Here is a 25,836-nt window from a genome sequence, read left to right as displayed (position 1 = left end):
ATAATATTAGCCTTGAAAGGATTGTTAAGAATAGGCCATTCAATAATTTGGGGGAGATTTACAAGGAGTGGACTGCTGCTGGAGTCATTGCTTCAAGAGCCACCACACACAGACATATCCAGGACATGGGCTACAAGTGTCGCATTCCTTGTGTCAAGTCACTCATGACCAATAGACAACACCAGAAGTGTCTTACCTGGGCCAGGGAGAAAAAGAACTGGACTGTTGCTCAGTGGTCCAAGGTGTTGTTTTCAGATGAAAGTCAATTTTGCATTTCATTTGGAAATCGAGGTTCCAGAGTCTGGAGGAAGAGTGGAGAGGCCACAATCCAAGCTGCCTGAGGTCTAGTGTGAAGTTTCCACAATCAGAGAATGGTTTTATTGAGCCATGTCATCTGCTGGTGTAGGTCCACTGTGTTTTATCCAGACCAAAGTCAGCGCAGCCATCTACCAGGACATTTTAGAGCACTTCATGCTTCCCTCTGCCGACAAGCTTTTTGGAGATAGAAATTCCATTCTCCAGCAGGACTTGGCACCTGTTCACACTGCCAAAAGTACCAAAACCTGGTTTAAAAACAACAGTATCACTGTGCTTGATTGGCTAGCAAACTCACCTGACCTTAACCCCATAGAGAATCTATGGGGTATTGTCAAGAGGAAGATGAGAGACACCAGACCCAACAATGCAGACGAGCTGAAGGCTGCTATCAAAGCAACCTGGGCTTCCATAACACCTCAGCAGTGCCACAGGCTGATCGCCTCCATGCCACACCGCATTGATGCAAAAGGAGCCCCAACCAAGTACTGAGTGCATTTACTGAACATACATTTCAGTAGGCCAACATTTGGGATTTTAACCCCTTCCTGACATCTGACGTACTATCCCGTCGAGGTGGGGTGGGCCCGTATGACCGCCGACGGGATAGTACGTCATACGCGATCAGCGGCGCTCACGGGGGGAGCGCCGCCGATCGCGGCCGGGTGTCAGCTGATTATCACAGCTGACATCCGGCACTATGTGCCAGGAGCGGTCACGGACCGCCCCCGGCACATTAACCCCCGGCACACCGCGATCAAACATGATCGCGATGTGCCGGCGGTGCAGGGAAGCATCGCGCAGGGAGGGGGCTCCCTGCGGGCTTCCCTGAGCCCCCCGCAGCAACGCGATGTGATCGCGTTGCTGCGAGGGTCTTACCTCCCTCCCTGCAGCTCCCAGACCCGGATCCAAGATGGCCGCGGATCCGGGTCCTGCAGGGAGGGAGGTGGCTTCACAGACGCCTGCTCAGAGCAGGCACTGTGAAGCAGCCTGCACTTTCCTCAGATCGGTGATCTGTCAGAGTGCTATGCAAACTGGCAGATCACCGATCTGTATTGTCCCCCCCTGGGGCAAAGTAAAAAAGTTAAAAAAAAAATTTTCCAAATGTGTAAAAAAAAAAAAAAAAAATATTCCAAAATAATGAAAAAAAAAAAAAAATATTATTCCCATAAATACATTTCTTTATCTAAATAAAATAAAAAAAACAATAAAAGTACACATATTTAGTATCGCCGCGTCCGTAACGACCCAACCTATAAAACTGCCCCACTAGTTAACCCCTTCAGTAAACACCGTAAGAAAAAAAAAAAAAAAACGAGGCAAAAAACAACGCTTTATTACCATACCGCCGAACAAAAAGTGGAATAACACGCGATCAAAAAGACGGATATAAATAACCATGGTACCGCTGAAAACGGCATCTTGTCCCGCAAAAAACGAGCCGCCATACAGCATCATCAGCAAAAAAATAAAAAAGTTATAGTCCTGAGAATAAAGCGATACCAAAATAATAATTTTTTCTATAAAATAGTTTTTATCGTATAAAAGCGCCAAAACATAAAAAAATTATATAAATGAGATATCGCTGTAATCGTACTGACCCGACGAATAAAACTGCTTTATCAATTTTACCAAACGCGGAACGGTATAAACGCCTCTCCCAAAAGAAATTCATGAATAGCTGGTTTTTGGTCCTTCTGCCTCACAAAAATCGGAATAAAAAGTGATCAAAAATGGTCACGTGTCCGAAAATGTTACCAATAAAAACGTCAACTCGTCCCACAAAAAACAAGACCTCACATGACTCTGTGGACCAAAATGTGGAAAAATTATAGGTCTCAAAATGTGGAGACGCAAAAACTTTTTTGCTATAAAAAGCGTCTTTTAGGCTGGTTTCACACTTGCGTTTTTATCTGCATGCGTTTTTTAAAAAAACGCATGTGTGAAAAAACGCATGTAAACGTGGTAAAACGCATGCGTTTTTAGACGCATGCGTTTTTATAGAAAAACACAAGAAAACAAACAAAAAAAAAAAACCCTACCCCTAACCCTACCCCTAACCTGAAATACGTGGCACTAAAATATACGTTTATATACGTATATAAGTGCCACGATATTTCAGTGGCCACGTATATAAGTGCCACGTATATAAGTGCCACGTATATAAGTGCCACGTACTTAAGTGCCACGTACTTAAGTGCCACGTACTTAAGTGCCACGTATTTACGTGCCACGATATTTCAGTGCCACGTATAACCACATAGTTATAGTATTTATAGTACGTGGCACTGAAATACGTGGCACTGAAATATCGTGGCACTGAAACACGTGGCACTGAAACACGTGGCACTGAAACACGTGGCACTTAAATATGTGGCACTTAAATATGTGGCACTTAAATACGTGGCACTTAAATACGTGGCACTTATGACTGTCAGAAAATGTTCATTAAACGGTTAGAGGTGAGGTTAGGGGTAGGGTTAGGGTTACCGTTGGGATTAGGGTTAGGGGTGTGTTTGGGTTAGGGTTTCAGGTAGAATTGGGGAGTTTCCACTGTTCAGGCACATCAGGGGCTCTCCAAACGCGACATGGCGTCCGATCTCAATTCCAGCCAATTCTGCGTTGAAAAAGTAAAACAGTGCTCCTTCCCTTCCGAGCTCTCCCGTGCGTCCAAAAAGGGGTTTATCCCAACATATGGGTTATCAGCGTACTCGGGACAAATTGAACAACAACTTCTGGGGTCCAAGTTCTCTTGTTATCCTTGGGAAAATAAAAATTTGGGGGGCTAAAAATCATTTTTGTGGGAAAAAAATATGTTTTATTTTCACGGCTCTGCGTTGTAAACTGTAGTGAAACACTTGGGGGTTCAAAGTTCTCACAACACATCTAGATAAGTTCCTTGGGAGGTCTAGTTTCCAATATGGGGTCACTTGTGGGGGGTTTGTACTGTTTGGGTACATCAGGGGCTCTGCAAATGCAACGTGACGCCTGCAGACCAATCCATTTAAGTCTGCATTCCAAATGGCGCTCCTTCCCTTCCGAGCTCTGTCATGTGCCCAAACAGTGGTTACCCCCCACATAGGGGGTATCAGCGTACTCAGGACAAATTGGAAAACAACTTTTAGGGTCCAATTTATTCTGTTACCCTTGTAAAAATACAAAGCTGGGGGCTAAAAAATCATTTTTGTGAAAAAAAAAAAGAATTTTTATTTTCACGGCTTTGCGTTACAAACTGTAGTGAAACACTTGGGGGTTCAAAGTTCTCACAACACATCTAGATAAGTTCCTTGGGAGGTCTAGTTTCCAATATGGGGTCACTTGTGGGGGGTTTGTACTGTTTGGGTACATCAGGGGCTCTGCAAATGCAACGTGACGCCTGCAGACCAATCCATTTAAGTCTGCATTCCAAATGGCGCTCCTTCCCTTCCGAGCTCTGTCATGTGCCCAAACAGTGGTTACCCCCCACATAGGGGGTATCAGCGTACTCAGGACAAATTGGAAAACAACTTTTAGGGTCCAATTTATTCTGTTACCCTTGTAAAAATACAAAGCTGGGGGCTAAAAAATCATTTTTGTGAAAAAAAAAAAGAATTTTTATTTTCACGGCTTTGCGTTACAAACTGTAGTGAAACACTTGGGGGTTCAAAGTTCTCACAACACATCTAGATAAGTTCCTTGGGAGGTCTAGTTTCCAATATGGGGTCACTTGTGGGGGGTTTGTACTGTTTGGGTACATCAGGGGCTCTGCAAATGCAACGTGACGCCTGCAGACCAATCCATTTAAGTCTGCATTCCAAATGGCGCTCCTTCCCTTCCGAGCTCTGTCATGTGCCCAAACAGTGGTTACCCCCCACATAGGGGGTATCAGCGTACTCAGGACAAATTGGACAACAACTTGTAGGGTCCAATTTATTCTGTTACCCTTGTAAAAATACAAAGCTGGGGGCTAAAAAATCATTTTTGTGAAAAAAAAAAAGAATTTTTATTTTCACGGCTTTGCGTTACAAACTGTAGTGAAACACTTGGGGGTTCAAAGTTCTCACAACACATCTAGATAAGTTCCTTGGGAGGTCTAGTTTCCAATATGGGGTCACTTGTGGGGGGTTTGTACTGTTTGGGTACATCAGGGGCTCTGCAAATGCAACGTGACGCCTGCAGACCAATCCATTTAAGTCTGCATTCCAAATGGCGCTCCTTCCCTTCCGAGCTCTGTCATGTGCCCAAACAGTGGTTACCCCCCACATAGGGGGTATCAGCGTACTCAGGACAAATTGGACAACAACTTGTAGGGTCCAATTTATTCTGTTACCCTTGTAAAAATACAAAGCTGGGGGCTAAAAAATCATTTTTGTGAAAAAAAAAAAGAATTTTTATTTTCACGGCTTTGCGTTACAAACTGTAGTGAAACACTTGGGGGTTCAAAGTTCTCACAACACATCTAGATAAGTTCCTTGGGAGGTCTAGTTTCCAATATGGGGTCACTTGTGGGGGGTTTGTACTGTTTGGGTACATCAGGGGCTCTGCAAATGCAACGTGACGCCTGCAGACCAATCCATTTAAGTCTGCATTCCAAATGGCGCTCCTTCCCTTCCGAGCTCTGTCATGTGCCCAAACAGTGGTTACCCCCCACATAGGGGGTATCAGCGTACTCAGGACAAATTGGACAACAACTTGTAGGGTCCAATTTATTCTGTTACCCTTGTAAAAATACAAAGCTGGGGGCTAAAAAATCATTTTTGTGAAAAAAAAAAAGAATTTTTATTTTCACGGCTTTGCGTTACAAACTGTAGTGAAACACTTGGGGGTTCAAAGTTCTCACAACACATCTAGATAAGTTCCTTGGGAGGTCTAGTTTCCAATATGGGGTCACTTGTGGGGGGTTTGTACTGTTTGGGTACATCAGGGGCTCTGCAAATGCAACGTGACGCCTGCAGACCAATCCATTTAAGTCTGCATTCCAAATGGCGCTCCTTCCCTTCCGAGCTCTGTCATGTGCCCAAACAGTGGTTACCCCCCACATAGGGGGTATCAGCGTACTCAGGACAAATTGGACAACAACTTGTAGGGTCCAATTTATTCTGTTACCCTTGTAAAAATACAAAGCTGGGGGCTAAAAAATCATTTTTGTGAAAAAAAAAAAGAATTTTTATTTTCACGGCTTTGCGTTACAAACTGTAGTGAAACACTTGGGGGTTCAAAGTTCTCACAACACATCTAGATAAGTTCCTTGGGAGGTCTAGTTTCCAATATGGGGTCACTTGTGGGGGGTTTGTACTGTTTGGGTACATCAGGGGCTCTGCAAATGCAACGTGACGCCTGCAGACCAATCCATTTAAGTCTGCATTCCAAATGGCGCTCCTTCCCTTCCGAGCTCTGTCATGCGCCCAAACAGTGGTTACCCTCCATATATGGGGTATCAGCGTACTCAGGACAAATTGGACAACAACTTTTGGGGTCCAGTTTATTCTGTTACTCTTGTAAAAATACAAAAGCTGGGGGCTAAAAAATCATTTTTGTGAAAAAAAAAAAAAGAATTTTTATTTTCACGGCTCTGCGTTATAATCTGTAGTGAAACACTTGGGGGTGCAAAGCTCTCAAAACACATCTAGATAAGTTCCTTAGGGGGTCTAATTTCCAAAATGGTGTCATTTGTGGGGGGTTTCAATGTTTAGGCACATCAGGGGCTCTCCAAACGCAACATGGCGTCCCATCTCAATTCCAGTCAATTTTGCATTGAAAAGTCAAATGGCGCTCCTTCCCTTCCAAGCTCTGCCATGCGCCCAAACAGTGGTTTACCCCAACATATGGGGTATCTGCGTACTCAGGACAAATTGCACAACATTTTTTGGGGACCAATTTCTTCTCTTACCCTTGGGAAAATAAAAAATTGGGGGCGAAAAGATCATTTTTGTGAAAAAATATGATTTTTTATTTTTACGGCTCTGCATTATAAACTTCTGTGAAGCACTTGGTGGGTCAAAGTGCTCACCACACATCTAGATAAGTTCCTTAGGGGGTCTACTTTCCAAAATGGTGTCACTTGTAGGGGGTTTCAATGTTTAGGCACATCAGGGGCTCTCCAAACGCAACATGGCGTCCCATCTCAATTCCAGTCAATTTTGCATTGAAAAGTCAAATGGCGCTCCTTCCCTTCCAAGCTCTGCCATGCGCCCAAACAGTGGTTTACCCCAACATATGGGGTATCTGCGTACTCAGGACAAATTGCACAACATTTTTTGGGGACCAATTTCTTCTCTTACCATTGGGAAAATAAAAAATTGGGGGCGAAAATATCATTTTTGTGAAAAAATATGATTTTTTATTTTTACGGCTCTGCATTATAAACTTCTGTGAAGCACTTGGTGGGTCAAAGTGCTCACCACACATCTAGATAAGTTCCTTAGGGGGTCTACTTTCCAAAATGGTGTCACTTGTAGGGGGTTTCAATGTTTAGGCACATCAGGGGCTCTCCAAACGCAACATGGCGTCCCATCTCAATTCCAGTCAATTTTGCATTGAAAAGTCAAATGGCGCTCCTTCCCTTCCAAGCTCTGCCATGCGCCCAAACAATGGTTTACACCCACATATGGGGTATCAGCGTACTCAGGACAAATTGTACAACAACTTTTGCAGTCTATTTTCTCCTGTTACCCTTGGTAAAATAAAACAAATTGGAGCTGAAATAAATTTTGTGTGAAAAAAAATTAAATGTTCATTTTTATTTAAACATTCCAAAAATTCCTGTGAAACACCTGAAGGGTTAATAAACTTCTTGAGTGTGGTTTTGAGCACCTTGAGGGGTGCAGTTTTTAGAATGGTGTCACACTTGGGTATTTTCTATCATACAGACCCCTCAAAATGACTTCAAATGAGATGTGGTCCCTAAAAAAAAATGGTGTTGTAAAAATGAGAAATTTCTGGTCAACTTTTAACCCTTATAACTCCCTAACAAAAAAAAATTTTGGTTCCAAAATTGTGCTGATGTAAAGTAGACATGTGGGAAATGTTACTTATTAAGTATTTTGCGTGACATATGTCTGTGATTTAAGGGCATAAAAATTCAAAGTTGGAAAATTGCAAAATTTTCAAAATTTTCGCCAAATTTCCGTTTTTTTCACAAATAAACGCAAGTTATATCGAAGAAATTTTACCACTATCATGAAGTACAATATGTCACAAGAAAACAATGTCAGAATCGCCAAGATCCGTTGAAGCGTTCCAGAGTTATAACCTCCTAAAGGGACAGTGGTCAGAATTGTAAAAATTGGCCCGGTCATTAACGTGCAAACCACCCTTGGGGGTGAAGGGGTTAAAATCATTTTTCAAGCTGGTGTTAAGTATTCTAATTTACTGAGATAATGACTTTTGGGTTTTCATTGGCTGTAAGCCATAATCATCAACATTAACAGAAATAAACACTTGAAATAGATAACTCTGTTTATAATGACTATATAATATGAGTTTCACTTTTTGTATTGAAGAACTGAAATAAATTAACTTTTTGATGCTATTCTAATTTAGTGAGAAGCATTTGTAGGTCTATGAAAATCACTGACGGCACACACTGCAGTCTATGCTGTTTTTAAAATTTTAGACGTTTTTAAAATTTTTGCTCATTGCATTTGAAGAGTCGCTTTGATGATATTTTGTTTTTGTTCTCTCAATCAGTCATATTTACCATCTCTTTCTTGTCTTGATTTGTGGCTCTGGATGGAATGGATTGTCCTAAACCACCTCCAGTTTATACGAAGTGCACAGATAAAGCGGATGCCGGAGCTCTGCAGGAGGATGGAGCATGCCTATCAAAAAGGGCTTGGTTCATGTGACCACTGGGGAGGGAGGCACCACCCCATGACTCTTCAGCTGTAATTAGCATGTGGCACCCACCATACACTTTTATTTTTTTTTCAACAGACTGCACCTTTTCAATTTTTTTTTCCTATACGTACAGTTTAAAGTGTAAGTAATTTCTTGTTCAGATATTCAAGTACCGTATTTTTCAGACTATAAGACGCAACAGTCCATAAGACGCACATAGGAAAGGAGGAAATTAGGAGAAAAAAACACTAAAGCAAAAATGTGGTCAATTCTGTACTTAAGATCACCTATCCTGGTAAATATGGTCTCCTCAGCCCTATCCTGGTATGCATGGCCCCATCCTTATTCTGGTATGATTGGCCCATTCCAGTCCTGGTATGCATGGTCCCATTTTTATTCTGATATGATTGATTGGCCCCATGCAGTTCCTGGTATGATTGATTGGCCCCATCCAGTTTCTGGTATGATTAATTGGCCCCATCCAGTTCTTGGTATGATTAATTGGCCCCATCCAGTTTCTGGTATGATTATTTGGCCCCATCCAGTTTCTGGTATGATTATTTGGCCCCATCCAGTTCCTGGTATGATTATTTGGCCCCATCCAGTTCCTGGTATGATTATTTGGCCCCATCCAGTTCCTGGTATGATTATTTGGCCCCATCCAGTTCCTGGTATGATTATTTGGCCCCATCCAGTTTCTGGTATGATTATTTGGCCCGATCCAGTTCCTGGTATGATTATTTGGCCCCATCCAGTTCCTGGTATGATTGATTGGAACCATCCAGTTTCTGGTATGATTGATTGGCCCCATCCAGTTTCTGGTATGATTGATTTGGCCCCATCCAGTTCCTGGTATGATTGATTGGCCCCATCCAGTTCCTGGTATGATTACTTGGCCAAATCCAGTTCCTGGTATGATTGATTTGGCCCCATCCAGTTCCTGGTATGATTGATTTGGCCCCATCCAGTTCCTGGTATGATTGATTTGGCCCCATCCAGTTCCTGGTATGACTGATTTGGCCCCATCCTATTTCCTGGTATGATTGATTTGGCCCCATCCAGTTTCTGGTATGATTAATTGGCCCCATCCCCTTGCTGGTATGATTGGCCCCATTCCAGTCCTGGTATCCATGGCCCCATCAGATAAGATTAAAAACACAAACCTTTGCTCTTACCTTCCTCCGCTCCCTCGCAGTCGCAGCGCCCTGCTCCGGTGTCGGCAGCTGATTAATGCTTGTAAGCAGCGCATGGCAGGGACATCATGTGCTGCTCACAAGCAGAGCGCAGCTGCCGGAATACTCACCGGGACCGTTCATCGCAGAGAGCAGTGAGTATCCATTCCTCTTCAGTAGCGCGCACTGTCAGCCGCCTGAATGCTGCTGCTGGCGGTCACGTGTGCCGATACTTAAGAGAAATGAAAAAAGTGTGTCTTATAGTCCAAAAAATACGTAATTTTTTTAGTCTATTTTTCATGATACACGTGGCTTCATTTTTATGTCGCGGTCATATTCCTTTTTTTATACCCCTGGTATTGGGCTATATCAATGGTGAAATAAGTGTTTGTTTTTCACATTTTTGTTTTGCTTTTTTAAATCACCCTTAAAAAAATGATAGTTTGTTCCCCATTCTGTAGCAATTTAATATATTGAGCACTTTTATAGTAACAGCAGTTTGGATTGACAGTGGCATTTTTTTTTTTTTTTTTAAAGCTATGTTTAAATTATTCATTTATTTTACACATTGTTCCCCCTAGACCTTTTTGGGGCTACATGTCAATATTTAAGTGTTTGCATTTTCATCCTGTTTCCTGCTGGCTGCGTCTCCTATGACCCAGCAGCTCCTGCTCTCTTCCTGTATACAGTGATCACATGATCGCCGTGTATGAAGGAGGATGTGACGTCAGCGCTCCCTATTACTGCACACACAGCGCTTGTTTAGCTCTGTATACAGCAAGCGAAGTGACATGGACAGTAATAAATCCTCTCAGCCCTCTCTATGGGACCTGGCAGCTACATGATCGTGTGTAGCTGTGCTACTCTGCACTGATGTTTTAGAACGTCACTGTAGAGTAGGAGCGGGACCACCCACACGTTTAAAGTCTATGGGCGGTCTGGAGGTGGTTGAAAATAAACCATGAACACAAGTTTTTGTTTAGAGACATGTGTAGAAACCTAATCCCCTGCACTATAAACCAGTAATGGTGAATTAGCGAGATAAAAGGTCCTGACAGGTTCTCTTCAAAGAGAAACTCTGGAACCAGATTTTTTTAGCCCTTTTCTAAAAATGTTTTTATTAAAATTAAGAAAATTCTATCTTTTAATTCCTCTCCACTTCAGCACTGGGAACCAGTGACCACCTTCTCTGGAGACTTCCTGGATGTGCAAGTTCTGATGGTATGTCCTCAATAAGCACCACCAGTATTACCGACTGGTTGGCCACTATGAAGGTGTTCGTAGGAAATCACCAGAGTTTCCCTTTAAATGCCATGAAAAAAAATGTACAGCCTAGAAACGAAAACAACAAGGTCTTTGGGTGCTAGTGAGCAGTATGTGTGATATGTCATATGATCTTTTAGGACAAACAGATGACAGGGGCTCCCTCCGGAGCTACCCTTTTAGTCGGAGCAGATCTGGCCTGGTACTTGTATTATATGGCTGGCCTTTTTATCTGAATGGCCAGTGTATGATACTGCTGGGTTTTTATGTTGGCAATATCAGGAGAGTTCCCTAGCGTATACCTGTGGAGACAGTATCCAATGTGCCCATGTAGAAAAAAAGCAAAAACATATACAATGCAGCAAATTTTTAAGAGAACCTGAGAGCTGTAACATACTGCCTGAACCACAGGCAGTATGCACTGGCTGTATTATCTATGCCATGTATGTTTGACACCGAAACGCTGAAATATTTCAGAGAAAAACATGCTTTAAAAGCATCTGGGAACCGAGCTGCAGAGAAGACTAGTCGGACAGGCAGGTCCCTGGCGGTTTCTCCCCACTAGTTCCCCTGGAGTGACCGGTCTCTCCCTGTGTGCACTTATAAGCAAAGACCTGCGACTCCAGAGCACCAGGTGGTGAGAAGCTGCTGGAGAACCACCTTTGGTGACTTGGTCCCTAGTGGCTTTTAGACTGTTTTTCTGGGAAATGCCAGAGCGTTTGAGTCAACCATACATGCCTGAGAACATAGTCAGCATCTGAGACATGCTTCCCCTGGATCGAGCAGCATGTATCAGCTGTTACGACTGTTCGCATGTCTTCAAAAGGTATTTTTCGGGAGTTTTGCCAAGTGTATATCTCAAAAATATGCTTCTCTAAAGTGATAGTGTTATATTTCATCCATTGGCCTCAATATAAGAAAGAAAAACTGTACTATGGAAAATCCTGTCTATTACTTTTTGTCATTACGAAAAGAAAAGTATGTGATTTGACATGAATTGGGGTCAAAAGCTCTCTCTTTGGGTGACTTGGGGGCCTATGGCTACATCCACCGTACACCCCTGGAGCTTTCCCTGTTCATAGGCTGAACGTATTCACTAAATACACTGCTCGAAAAAAATAAAGGGAACGCTTAAACAACAGAATATAACTCCAAGTAAATCAAACTTCTGTGAAATCAAACTGTCCACTTAGGAAGCAACACTGTTTGACAATCAATTTCACATGCTGTTGTGCAAATGGAATAGACAACAGATGGAAATTATTTGCTGGAGTGTGTCAGCTGTTCTGCAAGATGAAGGCATTGAAGCTATGGGCTGGCCCGCCCGTTCCCCAGACCTGAATCCGATTGAGCACATCTGGGACATCATGTCTCGCTCCATCCACCAACGTCACTTTGCACCACAGACTGTCCAGGAGTTGGTGGATGCTTTAGTCCAGGTCTGGGAGGAGATCCCTCAGGAGACCATCCACCGTCTCATCAGGAGCATGCCCAGGCGTTGTAGGGAGATAATACAGGCACGTGGAGGCCACACACACTATTGAGTATCATTTCCTTGAGGCATTTCCACTGAAATTGGATCAGCCTGTAACTTCATTTTCCTCTTTGATTTTGAGCATCATTCCAACTCCAGACCTCCGTGGGATATTAGTTGTGATTTACGTTGATCATTTTTAGGTTTTATTGTTCTCAACACATTCCTCTATGTAATGAATAAAGATTTACAACTGGATTATTTCATTCAGTGATATCTAGGATGTGGGATTTTAGTGTTCCCTTTATTTTTTTTGAGCAGTGTATAATGTGATCGCAACTGAAATTGACTATTGTGAATTTATAGAGCGAAGATATACAAAATATGTTCTTGGTTTTGGCTTTGACCTACTTAGAGGGACCACGTAACATCGCTGCGCTCGACATGAAGAGTGAATGATTCCAAATCTGCTAACTTGTTCTAAACCATTTTAGGCACATGATAGACTTGTCACACATCAACGTATCTCTGGTCACCGAATGAAAGAACATTCATCTCCAGCTGACAGTCCGATGAAGAGAGACTCTGGACTCTGCAATGTCTCCTGCTTTTGGATCTGATGACTCAAGAAAGCGACTCGGAGGAGACTTCTAGTAAACCCATAAGACGGAGATGTGCTCTATAGACTTTCCTACATGGATCTTTGCCATGTAGCATTTTGTGAGCCTTGCATGTAAGGATGTCTCATTTCAGACTTATCGAGGGGGAAAAAAAGCAAAAGTCACAACAAACCTAATTTGTAGGAAAGAATGCATGATAATGGTTACTCTTCTCCTCAGGGCATCAGTAATCCCACATACGACCTCACACCACTAAACATTCCCACAGACAATTTCTAGAATAGTCCTTTATCTGCAAGTATAGTTGCACCTTTACTAAAAATGAGACTAGGTGTCAGTCATTACAACATTAATAATGACATTGACTGGCTCAGTGTCCTCATAATGTCTCTTATGTCCCGGCATAGGGTAGTATTTAGGACATTTTTTTATTTTCTGCACATTCCTTCTACTATAGACTTTCTGACTGGATATTGAGCTACTGTCCATTAGTCTTGAAGCGTTTGGGTAAATTAGGAACATCAGGATGTTCTGAATAGAAAGAAATACCTGTTGTGAATTGGTCTTCACCCTGTTTATTATCTCTATACTTGAAAAGAGTGTTCCCGCTGATAATTGTCGCTTGATGGTAATATTAAGAGCGCTGCTCTGGAGTGATTGCAGACTCATTTCTACTATTCCTTTTCCTCCAAGAAATGTAACTAGTGCATCGCTGAAGATACCAGAGAGAAATCCCTTCTTCTGTCCATATCTAGTCATATATAGATACAGGTACTAATCTGCTGAAACCGGGTAATAGTGTCAGCCATTTAATGTGTTGCGTATTATAAAAACATGAGAGATTGGTCCACATTTTGTGTGTGGTATTGCAGCTTGGCTTCATGGAAGTTAAAGTGGCTGAGCTGCAATACCACACACAACCTGTGGAAAGGTGTGGCGCTGTTTGTTCTAAACAGCAGCTATGGTGTTTTTTGTTTTTTTTTCTAATACCAGACAACCCCTTTAAGCACATTGGTTCATGCTCAATTTAGAAACCATTTCTAAAAACTTGTTTAGTCAGTGCTGTAACCTTTAGTATCGGAGAGGTGTGCAAAAGGGTAAACGCAATCAGTCTGTTGTAAAATCATTTAGACAATATGTCTATATCTAATGTGAACGGTATATACCCGCCATCTCCAGCTGTGCCTGAGAGGTATATACCTGTCATCTCCAGCTGTGCATGAGTGGTATATAACCGCCATCTCCAGCTGTGCCTGAGAGGTATATACCTGTCATCTCCAGCTGTGCCTGAGAGGTATATACCTGTCATCTCCAGCTGTGCCTGAGAGGTATATACCTGTCATCTCCAGCTGTGCATGAGTGGTATATACCCGCCATCTCCAGCTGTGTCTGAGCGGTATATACCAGCCAGCTCCAGCTGTGTCTGAGCGGTATATACCTGCCATCTCCAGCTGTGTCTGAGCGGTATATACCCGCCATCTCCAGCTGTGTCTGAGCGGTATATACCCGCCATCTCCAGCTGTGCATGAGCGTATATACCCGCCATCTCCAGCTGTCCATGAGAGGTATATACCTGCCATCTCCAGCTGTGTCTGAGCGGTATATACCCGCCATCTCCAGCTGTGTCTGAGCGGTATATACCTGCCATATCCAGCTGTGCATGAGCGGTATATACCCGCCATCTCCAGCTGTCCATGAGAGGTATATACCTGCCATATCCAGCTGTGTCTGAGCGGTATATACCCGCCATCTTCAGCTGTGCCTGAGCGGTATATACCTGCCATCTCCAGCTGTGCATGAGCGGCATATACCCGCCATCTCCAGCTGTGTCTGAGCGGTATATACCCGCCATCTCCAGCTGTGTCTGAGCGGTATGTACCATCCAGCTCCAGCTGTGTCTGAGCGGTATATACCCGCCATCTCCAGCTGTGTCTGAGCGGTATGTACCATCCAGCTCCAGCTGTGTCTGAGCGGTATATACCTGCCATCTCCAGCTGTGTCTGAGCGGTATATACATGCCATCTCCAGCTGTGCATGAGCAGTTTATACCCGCCATCTCCAGCTGTGCCTGAGAGGTAATGTATATACCTGCCATCTCCAGCTGTGCATGAGCGGTATATACCCGCCATCTCCAGCTGTCCATGAGAGGTATATACCCGCCATCTCCAGCTGTGCATGAGCAGTATATACCCGCCATCTCCAGCTGTGCCTGAGAGGTATATACCGGCCATCTCCAGCTGTGCCTGAGAGGTATATACCCGCCATGTCCAGCTGTGCCTGAGCGGTATATACCCGCCATCTCCAGCAGTGCATGAGCGGTATATACCCGCCATCTCCAGCTGTGCCTGAGAGGTATATACCGGCCATCTCCAGCTGTGCATGAGCGGTATATATCCGCCATCTCTAACTATGCATGAGCAAAGTTATTAAAACTTTGCGCCCCCTTAGATGGTAGTAAATATTGCAGGGTACAAGCCTCGTTGGTTTGCATTGCGCACTTTGAAAGAAGTGGCCTCCGTTCGCATTAGTCGTGGGGATCCTCAGTAGAGGTTGACGAATTCTAGTAACTTTCAAGGTTTCTATATGGATATCTTGTATTTTTCACGCCAGGAGTAGTGCTCCAAACTAAGTCATACATGCCATCAAAAATACCAGGCATCAGGTGGAAAGCCTTAATGTGAACAGAGCCATATTGCTCTATTGTTGTTTTCTTTAATAAGAAATGAGGCTAAAATGCACCAAGTATGTGCATAAAGTTTCTAGCTTTTCCCTCTGTGAATGCTGATTGCCTTCTCGTGTAGCTGTGAGCGGATCTGATCGCTGTGCCGCCTTCACCTGCCCTACTTACCTGGGGGCCAGGGAAACCTCTCGTAGGTCGGCAGCGTCTTGGGAGGGTGCATCCAACAGAAGTCGCGTCATAAGTAGCGGCTTTAGGAACTTTATTTAAAATCTGTAATATTTTGATTACATATTCCATAAAATTCATCCTAAGCCCTTATTATTTGATAAGTCTAAAGCTGGCTCCGTCTGACACGTCTGCTTAGATGATTGCTTCAGTGATGTAAAGATCTGCTGGAGTCCAAGTCCAGGGTGTACTCTATAGAGAAGACACCTCGTCAACGGGCGTAAAGCAGCAATATTATCTTACCAGCCTCCGCCTAGGAGAAAGAAGTAATCCAGTTTTGGTTAAGTTTAGTAACGCTCTGTTAACATGTGCGTTGATGGTTTCAATCAGAGTTTTTGGCAAACTTTCCAGTACTTTTAATGGAAAGCAAGTCTCTGTTTGCCGCCAACTAACCCAGAAGTTTACAGTTTGCCCACGAGCATTTGTGTTTAGCTGGGTAGTGGATGCACTAAAGCGCCATGACTTTACGTATAAGTGGAAGCCATTACCCTTCGGTGAATGGAACCTATCACCTTTGCTAATTAAAGGGGTTGTTCACTATTGGTCAATTCATGGCCCCTTAGAAAATAAAAACAATCTATACTCTCCTCTCCCAGCAGGACCATCCCAGTGATGTCTCCCTGTTGTTCCCAGAGGGTGGCGTGACACTGTGGCTGCAGCGGTGACATGACAAATCGGCTATTGCTGACCGGTTGCAGCTGTTACTGTCTCATCAGAGCGAACATCTTCTCTGCTGCAACGTTGATTAGCTGCAGCCGATCACAGGCCACTGATTATCATGTCACTGCTGCAGCCAATGTCACGCCACCCTCTGGGAACAACAGCGCAGACATCGCTGGAGCGGTCCTGCTGGGGGAAATAAGTATGCTCTGTTTTTATTTTCCATGGTTCCTGAGTTATAGGGCCAAGGACTTGCCATGTATTTGCAAGGATTTGCCCTGTTTAGTGAATTGTCCATCTTCGCGTACCAGATGTTTTGTTTTTTTGTTTTTGTCTAAAAAGTGCAAAGGGTCTGTGCCAATGTCTACTTTCGTAATATAGAGATTTACAGTGAGTAGAGTTTCAAGTTTCTGGTATAGAAATCTAGTTGATGTGTAAAAAAATAAGAAAAATTTCTCTTGGTTGCCACTGCTGAAAGGGTCTTAGGCTAAGTTCACACTTTACTTTGGCTGGTCTGCGTATGGCTGCCTACTACCTCCCTCGGCGGAGCGTAAGGGAGGAAGTGCGCAGCCATACACAGACCAATGCGAGTGGGAACCCGGCCTCATTGCATACTATTTATACAGTTAACGTCAATGTTAATACTGTATGCAGACAACTCCCTCTGGTAGCCAAAGTCATTCAGAGTTTTCTAGTTTTAGGAAATGTTGATGTAATGGATTTGGAGCTTTTTCTTTTCTTTTTCTTTTTCTTTTTTTTATTTATTTAAAGAAAACTGGTTCCAATCCTTTTATAGATATAAGACGTTAATCTGCACAGATGGCTCCTCTTATAGATGAGTATTCACTTAAAGCTCGCTTTATTCTTGTTTGTTTGTACCACTTTATTATTGGAATAATGAACCCTGAAATGAAAATAGAAGAGGTGAAAGAGTATATAATAACTTCTTGGCTGTTGTAGGGTTTTTTTTCCTTTATTTTTTTTTCTTTATTTTTTTTTTTTAATTTGTAAATGCTTAATAGGAATATCCAGCCTGGCACCTATTCTTTACGCATTTGGGACATGGCACCTGATGGTGATATATCGATAGGTATAGCGTAACCTTCTCTAATTAATAGGACAAGTGCACGATACCTGAGAAGCGACCAACTATTGTCATGTCAGCAGCGCCTCTCATTTCCGAAGGTTGAAGTGGGCGGTGCTGAATTAGATCTTGCCGTTTGGACACAGTTTTTGTTTTATAGTTGCCTAGTGTCTTGGGTATGTGATTTTTTACTAAGAGAAATGATTGCAAATGGTTGCCCAAAGTGTTCCCATCAGTTCTGTTTCTCCAGCAAGAGCCTTTCCAAATCTCCAATCCGTGTCCTAGAATTATACTGCTGTCCACCAGCAGACTATGTCCTTTTCTCTGATGGTCTTTTGGAAAGTCTGAAATTCTCTTCTGCTGCCTTACTCTAGGTTTGGCCCAAAACCGTTTTTTAGAGAACTCTAAATATCTCAAGAAATGGTGGACCTTGTTCTTCTCATCATCTGCACATTACACTCGGTTAAGTCCAATGGTTTAGAAGGTATGGACCTTTTACTCAGGCTTTGGTGATTTAGTCTAGAAGTCTTTTCTACTGTTCGAGGCCCAAAGTTTGTTTGATCAAACACAATGCCCCTCGAGGAAGTAGAGCAACCATTATCTGTGTTCTCTTATTGTGCGTTTCAACCCAAATGCAAGCTGCAAATCTAAACCTTTTTGTACATACCGAAAAAGACTTTTAAGATTTTGCTGCACACCCGTGTTACTTGGACTTCTGTTTCTGAGATCTCTTTAACTCTGTTTTTCTTGTATAGTTCTGGAATTTTATAAAGATAATTAGTAAGTCACCAATTTTACCCAGACCAGTGTATTTGTTCATTATAGTATTTTGCGTAAAACCTACAAGGACACAGTTTTTCTTTTATGTTAGGCTAATACTTTTCTTTTGTTCTTTAAGCATTTGTCATTTATACTTCCATTTTCTGTTCATTTCTTTTTGTTTTTTTATTTGATTTCATCTGTATCAGTGTTACAGGCGATCTTATAACTGTACCTTTCATAATCTGCAGTTTATATCACTGTGAAGGGCTTGATATTGGCCTTTGTTGTATGAACATTGTTTCCTATTAGTAACTCACAGAGAATAATGTCTCCAAAATAAATGCTGAACCTTCGACAGGAAGTCTACAGTGCAAGACAACTGTTCGAAAATCCAAAAATTGTCTGATTTCCATCATAGTTTATTTCCGTTAGGGCTTGATTGTTATCAAATTATCTCTGGGTTTATTCAGCAGCGGAATTGGATTTTTGTTTGCTTTGTTTGTTAGAATATTTATTTCTGGACTTATTCTAATTTATTTATTTTTTTGGGCTTCTTTTAGTTTCATACCCATATCCAGTGTTTTTTGTTTCATTTTCGTTTCATGACCGCATTCAGTCCTTCAAGATTAATACTAGTTTGGAAATGTTTTTTAGTCATTTGATAAATAACAGTTTAGTTTTGTTTTTTTTATATATTGCATTTTTAGGCCAGCAGTTTTTGATAATAATGCACACCTTTTGACCGTGCCATGGAAGTTTTTGGTAGCAATGTTTTTTTTGTGGCAGTCTGTGACTTTCTAAATTAGTGATAGAACGGGGCAACACCATATTGGTAAATGAAGGAAGGTCGTTTTAACAATTTAGTTTTGAAAATGGTAACATAGAATTTTTTTTACACTATTAGTGACCCAAGTTGTTAAAATTTTGCTGATATTATCAGAGGTCTATAACGCCACTTTTTGTTTTCGCTCTACAGAGTTAATACATTGTGTAAGACAATGAAAGTACAATAAAGGAGGACACTGTTTTTCATTTTCAAAGGAGTTGTCCTGTCGCTAAAAATGACTACTGTAATACTCGAGCTCACCAATCCACATAGCTCCTGTTATATAACTATTAATGGTCTGGGCTTCCTGGTCCAGTGTCAACAACCTAGGATTGATGGGAAATGCTTGCTCAACCAGAGACCAATGTCGCCGCTGAGCAGGTATTTCCAGACATTTTTAGTATGCCAAAACTGAACCAGGAAGTGAAGACCAGTGGCGACAGGGTGAGACTATCATCTTTTTTTTTTTTGTTTTGTTTTTAATAAGTCGGACCCCTTCTTACAAAAGTAGACAACCTCATTATTTAAATCCTAAAGAATAACAGAAACTGCCTTCCCGAACTATGCATAAAACGATATATAAGAATATAGCGATTCTATAAATTAGATCAATTCTACCGCTTTCCCATGGTAAAATAGTATATGTTGTTGTGTGCACTTTGGGCTTGGCTATGTGTAATGATCAATACATCCATATTTCTTTGCATTATTCCATCTGTACATGTAGAATCCAGTTTCTGTAGCTGACAATGACACTACGTGCACTTAGTAACATAGATTTTGCCATTCTGTATTAGTGTAAAGCAGTGGGCGCAGTCACCCTGCCTCTCCCTTCATGCAATATTATACAATAAGGTAAGGTCATGTGCTGCTGTGCTTATGCTTCATCAAAACCAGTGAAGAACTCAGGAGTAGATTTTTTTTTTTATATACTTTTCTCTAAATGTTATTTATTATGTTTCTGTGAACCTTTTGGAGTATTTTATTGATCACTTTTGCTCGTCTTAGAGTTATTTTCACATTGATATTTTCAATGCAGAAAGGCTGATGGCTCTTTACATTCAATCCTATGGGTTGGTCTTACAGTAGGTTAATAATATGCGCAAGATGTGTTCTTATCTGCAGGTTTGATTTATATTAGATCGTGTTGTTTTCTATGCTCAGGATGTTCTTATGGCTGGAAAGGATCATCTAGATCCGTGATCTGTTTTTCATTGTTACTGTGAATTGGCGTTTTGCTCATGCTGAGGTGGCCTTCACGGCTGCTATAAATTGTACAGGTTTGTAGACTAATGTACACGTTTACCGCTAACTTTTTCAATTCTTTTGCAGGTCCTAATGTGAAACCCTTTCTTTACAGCAGGATTTAAAAAGAAGCATCCAAACTAAATTTCCTTTTCTCTACAGGTCTTCTATTCTCCATTAACGAAGCACTCCTGTGTGTGTGTGTATGTTTATACTGTATTTTTCGATTTGTAAGACTCTCCGGATTATAAGACGCACCCCAGATTTTGAGGTGGTGCTTCCTATAATCCATGCGTCTTATTGCTTACCGGGGGGGGGGGGGGGGTGTGGCTGCAGTGAAGGGGGACCCAGGGTCGCTGCTGGAATAGGCACGAGTGGAGCGTTGCTGCAGGCTGGGAAGAGGGGGTGTGCAGGTGTCCTGTGCCACAAGGGGTGTCTCCGGTGATGCTTGCGTCTCCGGTGCTGCGGGGGGCTCTGCCGATAGTTTGAGAGGCCAGAGCCCCCCGGCAGTTCGTCCATGCTTTTCTGTGCGACGGACTTCGGGAAAATGGTCACCGGGAGGCGGCGCATGCGCAGATGGAGATCTTGGGACCAAGATTTCGGGAGATGAGATCTCAGCGCTGAAATCTCATCTCCCGAGATCTTGGTGCCGAGAATTTTCTCTGCGCATACGCCGCCTCCCGGCGGCCATTTTCCCGAAGTCCGTCGCACAGGAAAGCATGGACGAACTACCGGGGGTCTCTGGCCTTTCACAAAATGTCGGCAGAGCCCCCCGCAGCACCGGAGACGCAAGCATCACCCTGGGCAGCGTCGGCGGACACCCCCTTATCCCAGCCTGCAACGGTACTGGTAAGCGGTATATCCGCTTTGTAAGACGCACCCCCATTTCCCCCCCCAAATTTGGGGGAAATAGAGTGCATCTTACAAAGCGAAAAATACGGTATATTATAGTATAAAATGTGTATAGATAGATAGATATACAGTTGTGCTCAAAAGTTTTCATACCCTAGCAACATTTTTGCTTTCTTGGCTTTTTTTCAGAGAATATGAATAATAACACCAGAACTTTTTCTCCACTCGTGGTTGGGTGAAGCCATTTATTGTCAAACTACTGTGCTTTCTCTTTTTAAATCATAATGACAACCCAAAACATCCAAATGACCCTGATCAAAAGTTCACATACCCCATTTCTTAATACCGTGTAGTTGTGGATGAGGTTCTTTATTTTCTCAGATGGTAAAGCTGCCCACTCTTCTTGGCAAAAAGCCTCCAGTTCCTGTAAATTCCTGGGCTGTCTAGCATGAACTGCGCGCTTGAGATCTCCCCAGAGTGGCTCAATGATATTGAGGTCAGGAGACTGAGATGGCCACTCCAGAATCTTCACTTAGTTCTGCTGTAGCCAATGACAGGTTGACTTGGCCTTGTGTTTTGGATTGTTGTCATGTTGGAATGTCCAAGTACGTCCCATGCGCAGCTTCCGGGCTGATGAGTGCAAATTTGCCTCCAGTATTCATGCATTCATCTTTCCTTCAACTTTGACCAGGTTTCCTGTGCCTTTGTAGCTCTCACATCCCCGAAAGATCAGCTATCCACCTCCGTGCTTTTCAGTAGGAATGGTGTTCCTTTCATCATAGGCCTTGTTGACCTCTCCAAATGTAACGCTTATGATTGTGGCCAAAAAGTTCAATTTTGGTCTCATCACTCCAAATTGCCTTGTTACAGAAGTTTTGAGGCTTGTCTCTGTGTTGTTTTGCGTATTGTAGACAAGATACTTTGTGGCATTTGCGCATTAATGGCTTTCTTCTGGCGACTCGACCATGCAGCCCATTTTACTTCAAGTTCCTCCTTATGTTGCATCTTCAAACAGCCACATCGCTAGTTTTCATAGAGTTCTGTATTTCAGCTGATGTCATTTGTGGGTTTTTCTTTGCATCCCGAGCCATTTTCTTGGCAGTTATGGACAACATTTTTGTTGGTCTACCTGACTGTGGTTTTGTTTTTACAGAGCCCCTTATTTTCCATTTGTTAATCACAGTTTGAACGCTGCTGACTGACATTACCAATTCCTTGGATATCTTTTTGTATCCCTTTCCTGTTTCATACAGTTCAACTACCTTTTCCCGTAGATCTGTTGACAATTCTTTTGCTTTTTCCCATGACTCACAATCCATCCAGAAACGTCAGTGGCTGGATGAAAGATGCAAGAGTCTGTCTGGGTCCCAGAAATTCACTCAGCTTTTATGCACACACACTGATTACAAGCAAACAGGTCACAGGTGAGGATGTTACCTTTAGTAGCCATTCAAACCCATTTGTGTCAACTTCTGTGCATGTTATTAGGGCAAATTCACCAGGGTATGTAAACTTTTGATCAGGGTCATTTGGATGTTTTGGGTTGTCACGATTTAAAAAGAGAAAACACAGTAGTTTGACAGTAAATGGCTTCACCCAACCACTAACCATGAGTGGAGAAAAAGTTTTGGTGTTATCATTCATATTCTCTGAAAAAAGGCCAAGAAAGCAAAACTTGTGCTGGGGTATGTAAACTTTTGAGCACAACTGTATATATATGTCTGTATATATATGTATATGTTTTTTTTTATTAAATGTGTGAATATTTTAATATACTCACCTACCGCTGCTCTCTCCATGGTCCAGCATCGTTCTGCTCCTCTTCTCAGTGACGTCACCGCTCTGCATACTGGTCAAATCACAATGTGCTCTGAATGAGCCAGACGTGTTTTTTACAATGTAACCCTTTGGAGAGTCAATACTAGGCTGCGTAGGCTTAAATTGTAAAACAGACTGCTGGGTCAGGCATAGAGTGAGCTGGCTGGTGTGAAGTGTGGTGATGTCACTGAGAAGAGGAGCAGAAATGTACTGGATCCCGGAGGGAGCAGCAGGTGAGAATATTGGTACACTCACACTAAGTTACATGTATATATACACAGATTTAATTTTAAAAAATGGGAGTGCTTCTTTAAAGGTATCACGTGGTATTGGTGATGAGATATATTTTTCTGGCTCAGGGGTGTTAGTAGACTTTAAAAATGTCTAGGGCAACATGGGGCTTCGGTGAGGGGTAGGACTCGTGTAACTGAATATGGCAATGTTTTGGGTCAAGAGACCTGAGGCAGTGGTGAAAAAACCTAGGATAGATGAGCACAACATGTTAGCAACACCACATTTATAATTCACATGCTAAAACCATAATACTTTTTTTCCATCTAATTTTTTTTAGTTTTTTTTTTTTTTTCACAGCTCCAGAGTAAAAAGATGCTAACGATGTATTTTTTTTTTTTTTATTTGACCTCTCTTTTCTTTAGGTATTGGAGCAGCCTGCTGCTGATTTTACATGTTCTGGTCATTCCTGGTTTTCTTTTCATGTTCTTATTTTATGTTGTAAATGTTTCCTAAGTATTATTTTTAATTTATTTTTTGCACTTTACAAAAATTCTGATTGACCTCGGAGTTCCACTTCCTGTAGTTGAATGTGATCCTTCCTAGCCTCAAACCTTAACTAACTTTAATTGGGTAGAAATCTACCCCAAGAGCGAGACGCGAACATTTTTGCACAATTTTATAAAACTTGAGAATTACAATAAATGCTGCTATCTACACATATAAATGTACTTAAAATAAAACTTGAACATTTTCAACGCATTCCGTTTTATACTTTTATAATAAAATATTTAACTTTACACGGTGTGTTCATTGTTTTTTGCAACATAATAATGTATATTCTTGTAAAAACGTATGTATTTTATTATTGTGATGCACTTACAATTTTTAGATAAATATATGAATAAAATTATTTTTTCACTGATTGTTTTGTAATCATTTGATGGTGTGTCCTTTGTTCTTGTTTATGGTTATGCTGCGCTTGCCAACGGTTTTATACTTCTTTATGGGGTGTTAGGACAAAGATTTTACCAAGGAGTTGGCCACTACTTTTTTTTTTTAATCTGATTGGTAGAGAGACATCAGTACCGCTGACGGTCAGCTGTCACTGGTGCCGATCGGAAATTCTCTGATGTTGATGGAACCCAACGTAGACCTCTTATAGAATGTGTAAGCCACTTGTTACGCAGAAAACTTGTAAAATATTTAGAAGAAAGACCTTAACAATTTTTTTTTTTTTATTCAAATGAAATTGGTGAACATGTTATGTTACCCCTGGACAACACAAACTATCTCTTCTATTCAGCATCATTAAATTAAAATACTATAATAGCATAAAAGTATAATGCTTTATTGTAGCTTACTTTGAAGTTCACAGCAAACTTCACTGCAAGTTCTGGTTTACGATCACGTGGCCACCAGGTGGCAGTGACGCTTGTGTATATTTGTAGCATTAAATTCAGGATTAATAGACTTGGAAGTAGGTAATTCAGTGACAATCCATGTGGTCTATAAGGAGAGGCTTCCCAAATGTTTGAAAACTGTTAAATTGAGTTTGTAGAAGAACATGTTCATCATATTTCAGGTATACTTTTATACAAAAATCATTCTGTGTCAACTCTAGGGTTGAACAGCATTTTTTCGTTTAAGCGGTACATTGCCATACTGAACCAATCCCAAGGGTTGCACAAAATTTTAAAGGGGTACTTTCATTATTAAATTTCCAGAACCATTATCAGTATGTTAATACATCACCAGATCTAAGGTTTGAGGATTTCAAGTGTTGTGTGCATGTTAATGTGTACAGCACCAAGCATAGTACAGCGATCAATTGTAATGTCAGGCCAGTCCCATGTATAATTGTATTGCGTGAACCTACAATTCCCAGTATGTCCTTAACAACGGTACGCAGATACAGGGAGTTGCTGTTCCCAATTATCAGACTGGACCATGCAGGGCCCAATGCACTGATGAGACATAGTCAGTAATCACAAATAAACATTTACACCCAGGTGCCTTATAGGTGACATCTGATTGGAATCATTCCCATACTTTTCGTCTCCATGTAGTACAGACGCCATGATGAGATTTCTCTTCCACAGCTCTTCTTTCCAGATTTCCCTCTTCTCGGTCTTCATCAGTACATCCTGACATGGTGCCCTTAAAGGGACTCCGTCACCTGAATTTGGAGGGAACATTTTTCAGCCATAGGGGCGGGGTTTTCTTGCCTTGCCTTGCGCAGAAGTGTACTATGGAGGACCGAGAATGAACTTCAATCCAATATTGCAGCCAGCGGGTAAGGAAAGGGTGAATCAAACACCCGAAAACCCCGCCCCTATGGCTGAAAATTGTTCCCTCCAAATTCTGTTGAGAGTCCCTTTAAAATTATCATATTGCCCCATACACATAAATATCTGCCAAGCTTGCACCACTAAATAAATAATTGCCCCTCACTGGGCTTCTTGCGCACAACATTCCCCCTTACTGCCCCCTCCATAATATGCCTCCAGACTGCCCCTCTCCATAATATCCCCATACACAGCCCCTCTTAATAATGTCCCCCACACTGCCCCCCTTCGTAATATCCTCCTCACTGCCTCTCATTAATATCCCTTCACACTGCCACTAAACCAGGTGCTTCTCACAAAATTAGAATATCATCAAATTATTTTTTCAGTTCTTCAATACAAAAAGTGAAGCTCGTATATTATATAGAGTCATTACAGAGTGATCTATTTCAAGTGTTTATTTCTGTTAATGTTGATGATTATGGCTTACAGCCAATGAAAAC

General features: G+C 41.9%; 2 protein-coding genes across 2 annotated transcripts in view; one reads left to right on the top strand and one right to left on the bottom strand.

The window, feature by feature from the left end:
* RBM33 (RNA binding motif protein 33) overlaps positions 1-16,663 on the top strand; it is a 165,473-nt gene extending 148,810 nt beyond the window's left edge. The window contains exons 19-20 of the mRNA XM_077268611.1: positions 12,537-14,901; positions 14,971-16,663. Of these exons, the coding sequence (XP_077124726.1) occupies positions 12,537-12,585 (49 nt within the window). The 3' untranslated portion in view covers positions 12,586-14,901; positions 14,971-16,663. The remainder of the gene's footprint in view (positions 1-12,536; positions 14,902-14,970) is intronic.
* The window catches only part of LOC143781788 (protein NYNRIN-like), a 1,337,202-nt gene that overhangs the window by 657,750 nt on the left and 653,616 nt on the right, over positions 1-25,836 (bottom strand). The gene's annotated exons all lie outside the window — the stretch shown is intronic.

Source organism: Ranitomeya variabilis, chromosome 6, assembly GCF_051348905.1.
Source record: "Ranitomeya variabilis isolate aRanVar5 chromosome 6, aRanVar5.hap1, whole genome shotgun sequence".
Lineage (NCBI taxonomy): Eukaryota > Metazoa > Chordata > Amphibia > Anura > Dendrobatidae > Ranitomeya > Ranitomeya variabilis.
Note: the sequence above shows the minus strand (reverse complement) of the source record. Positions and strands in the feature narration are given on the sequence as shown.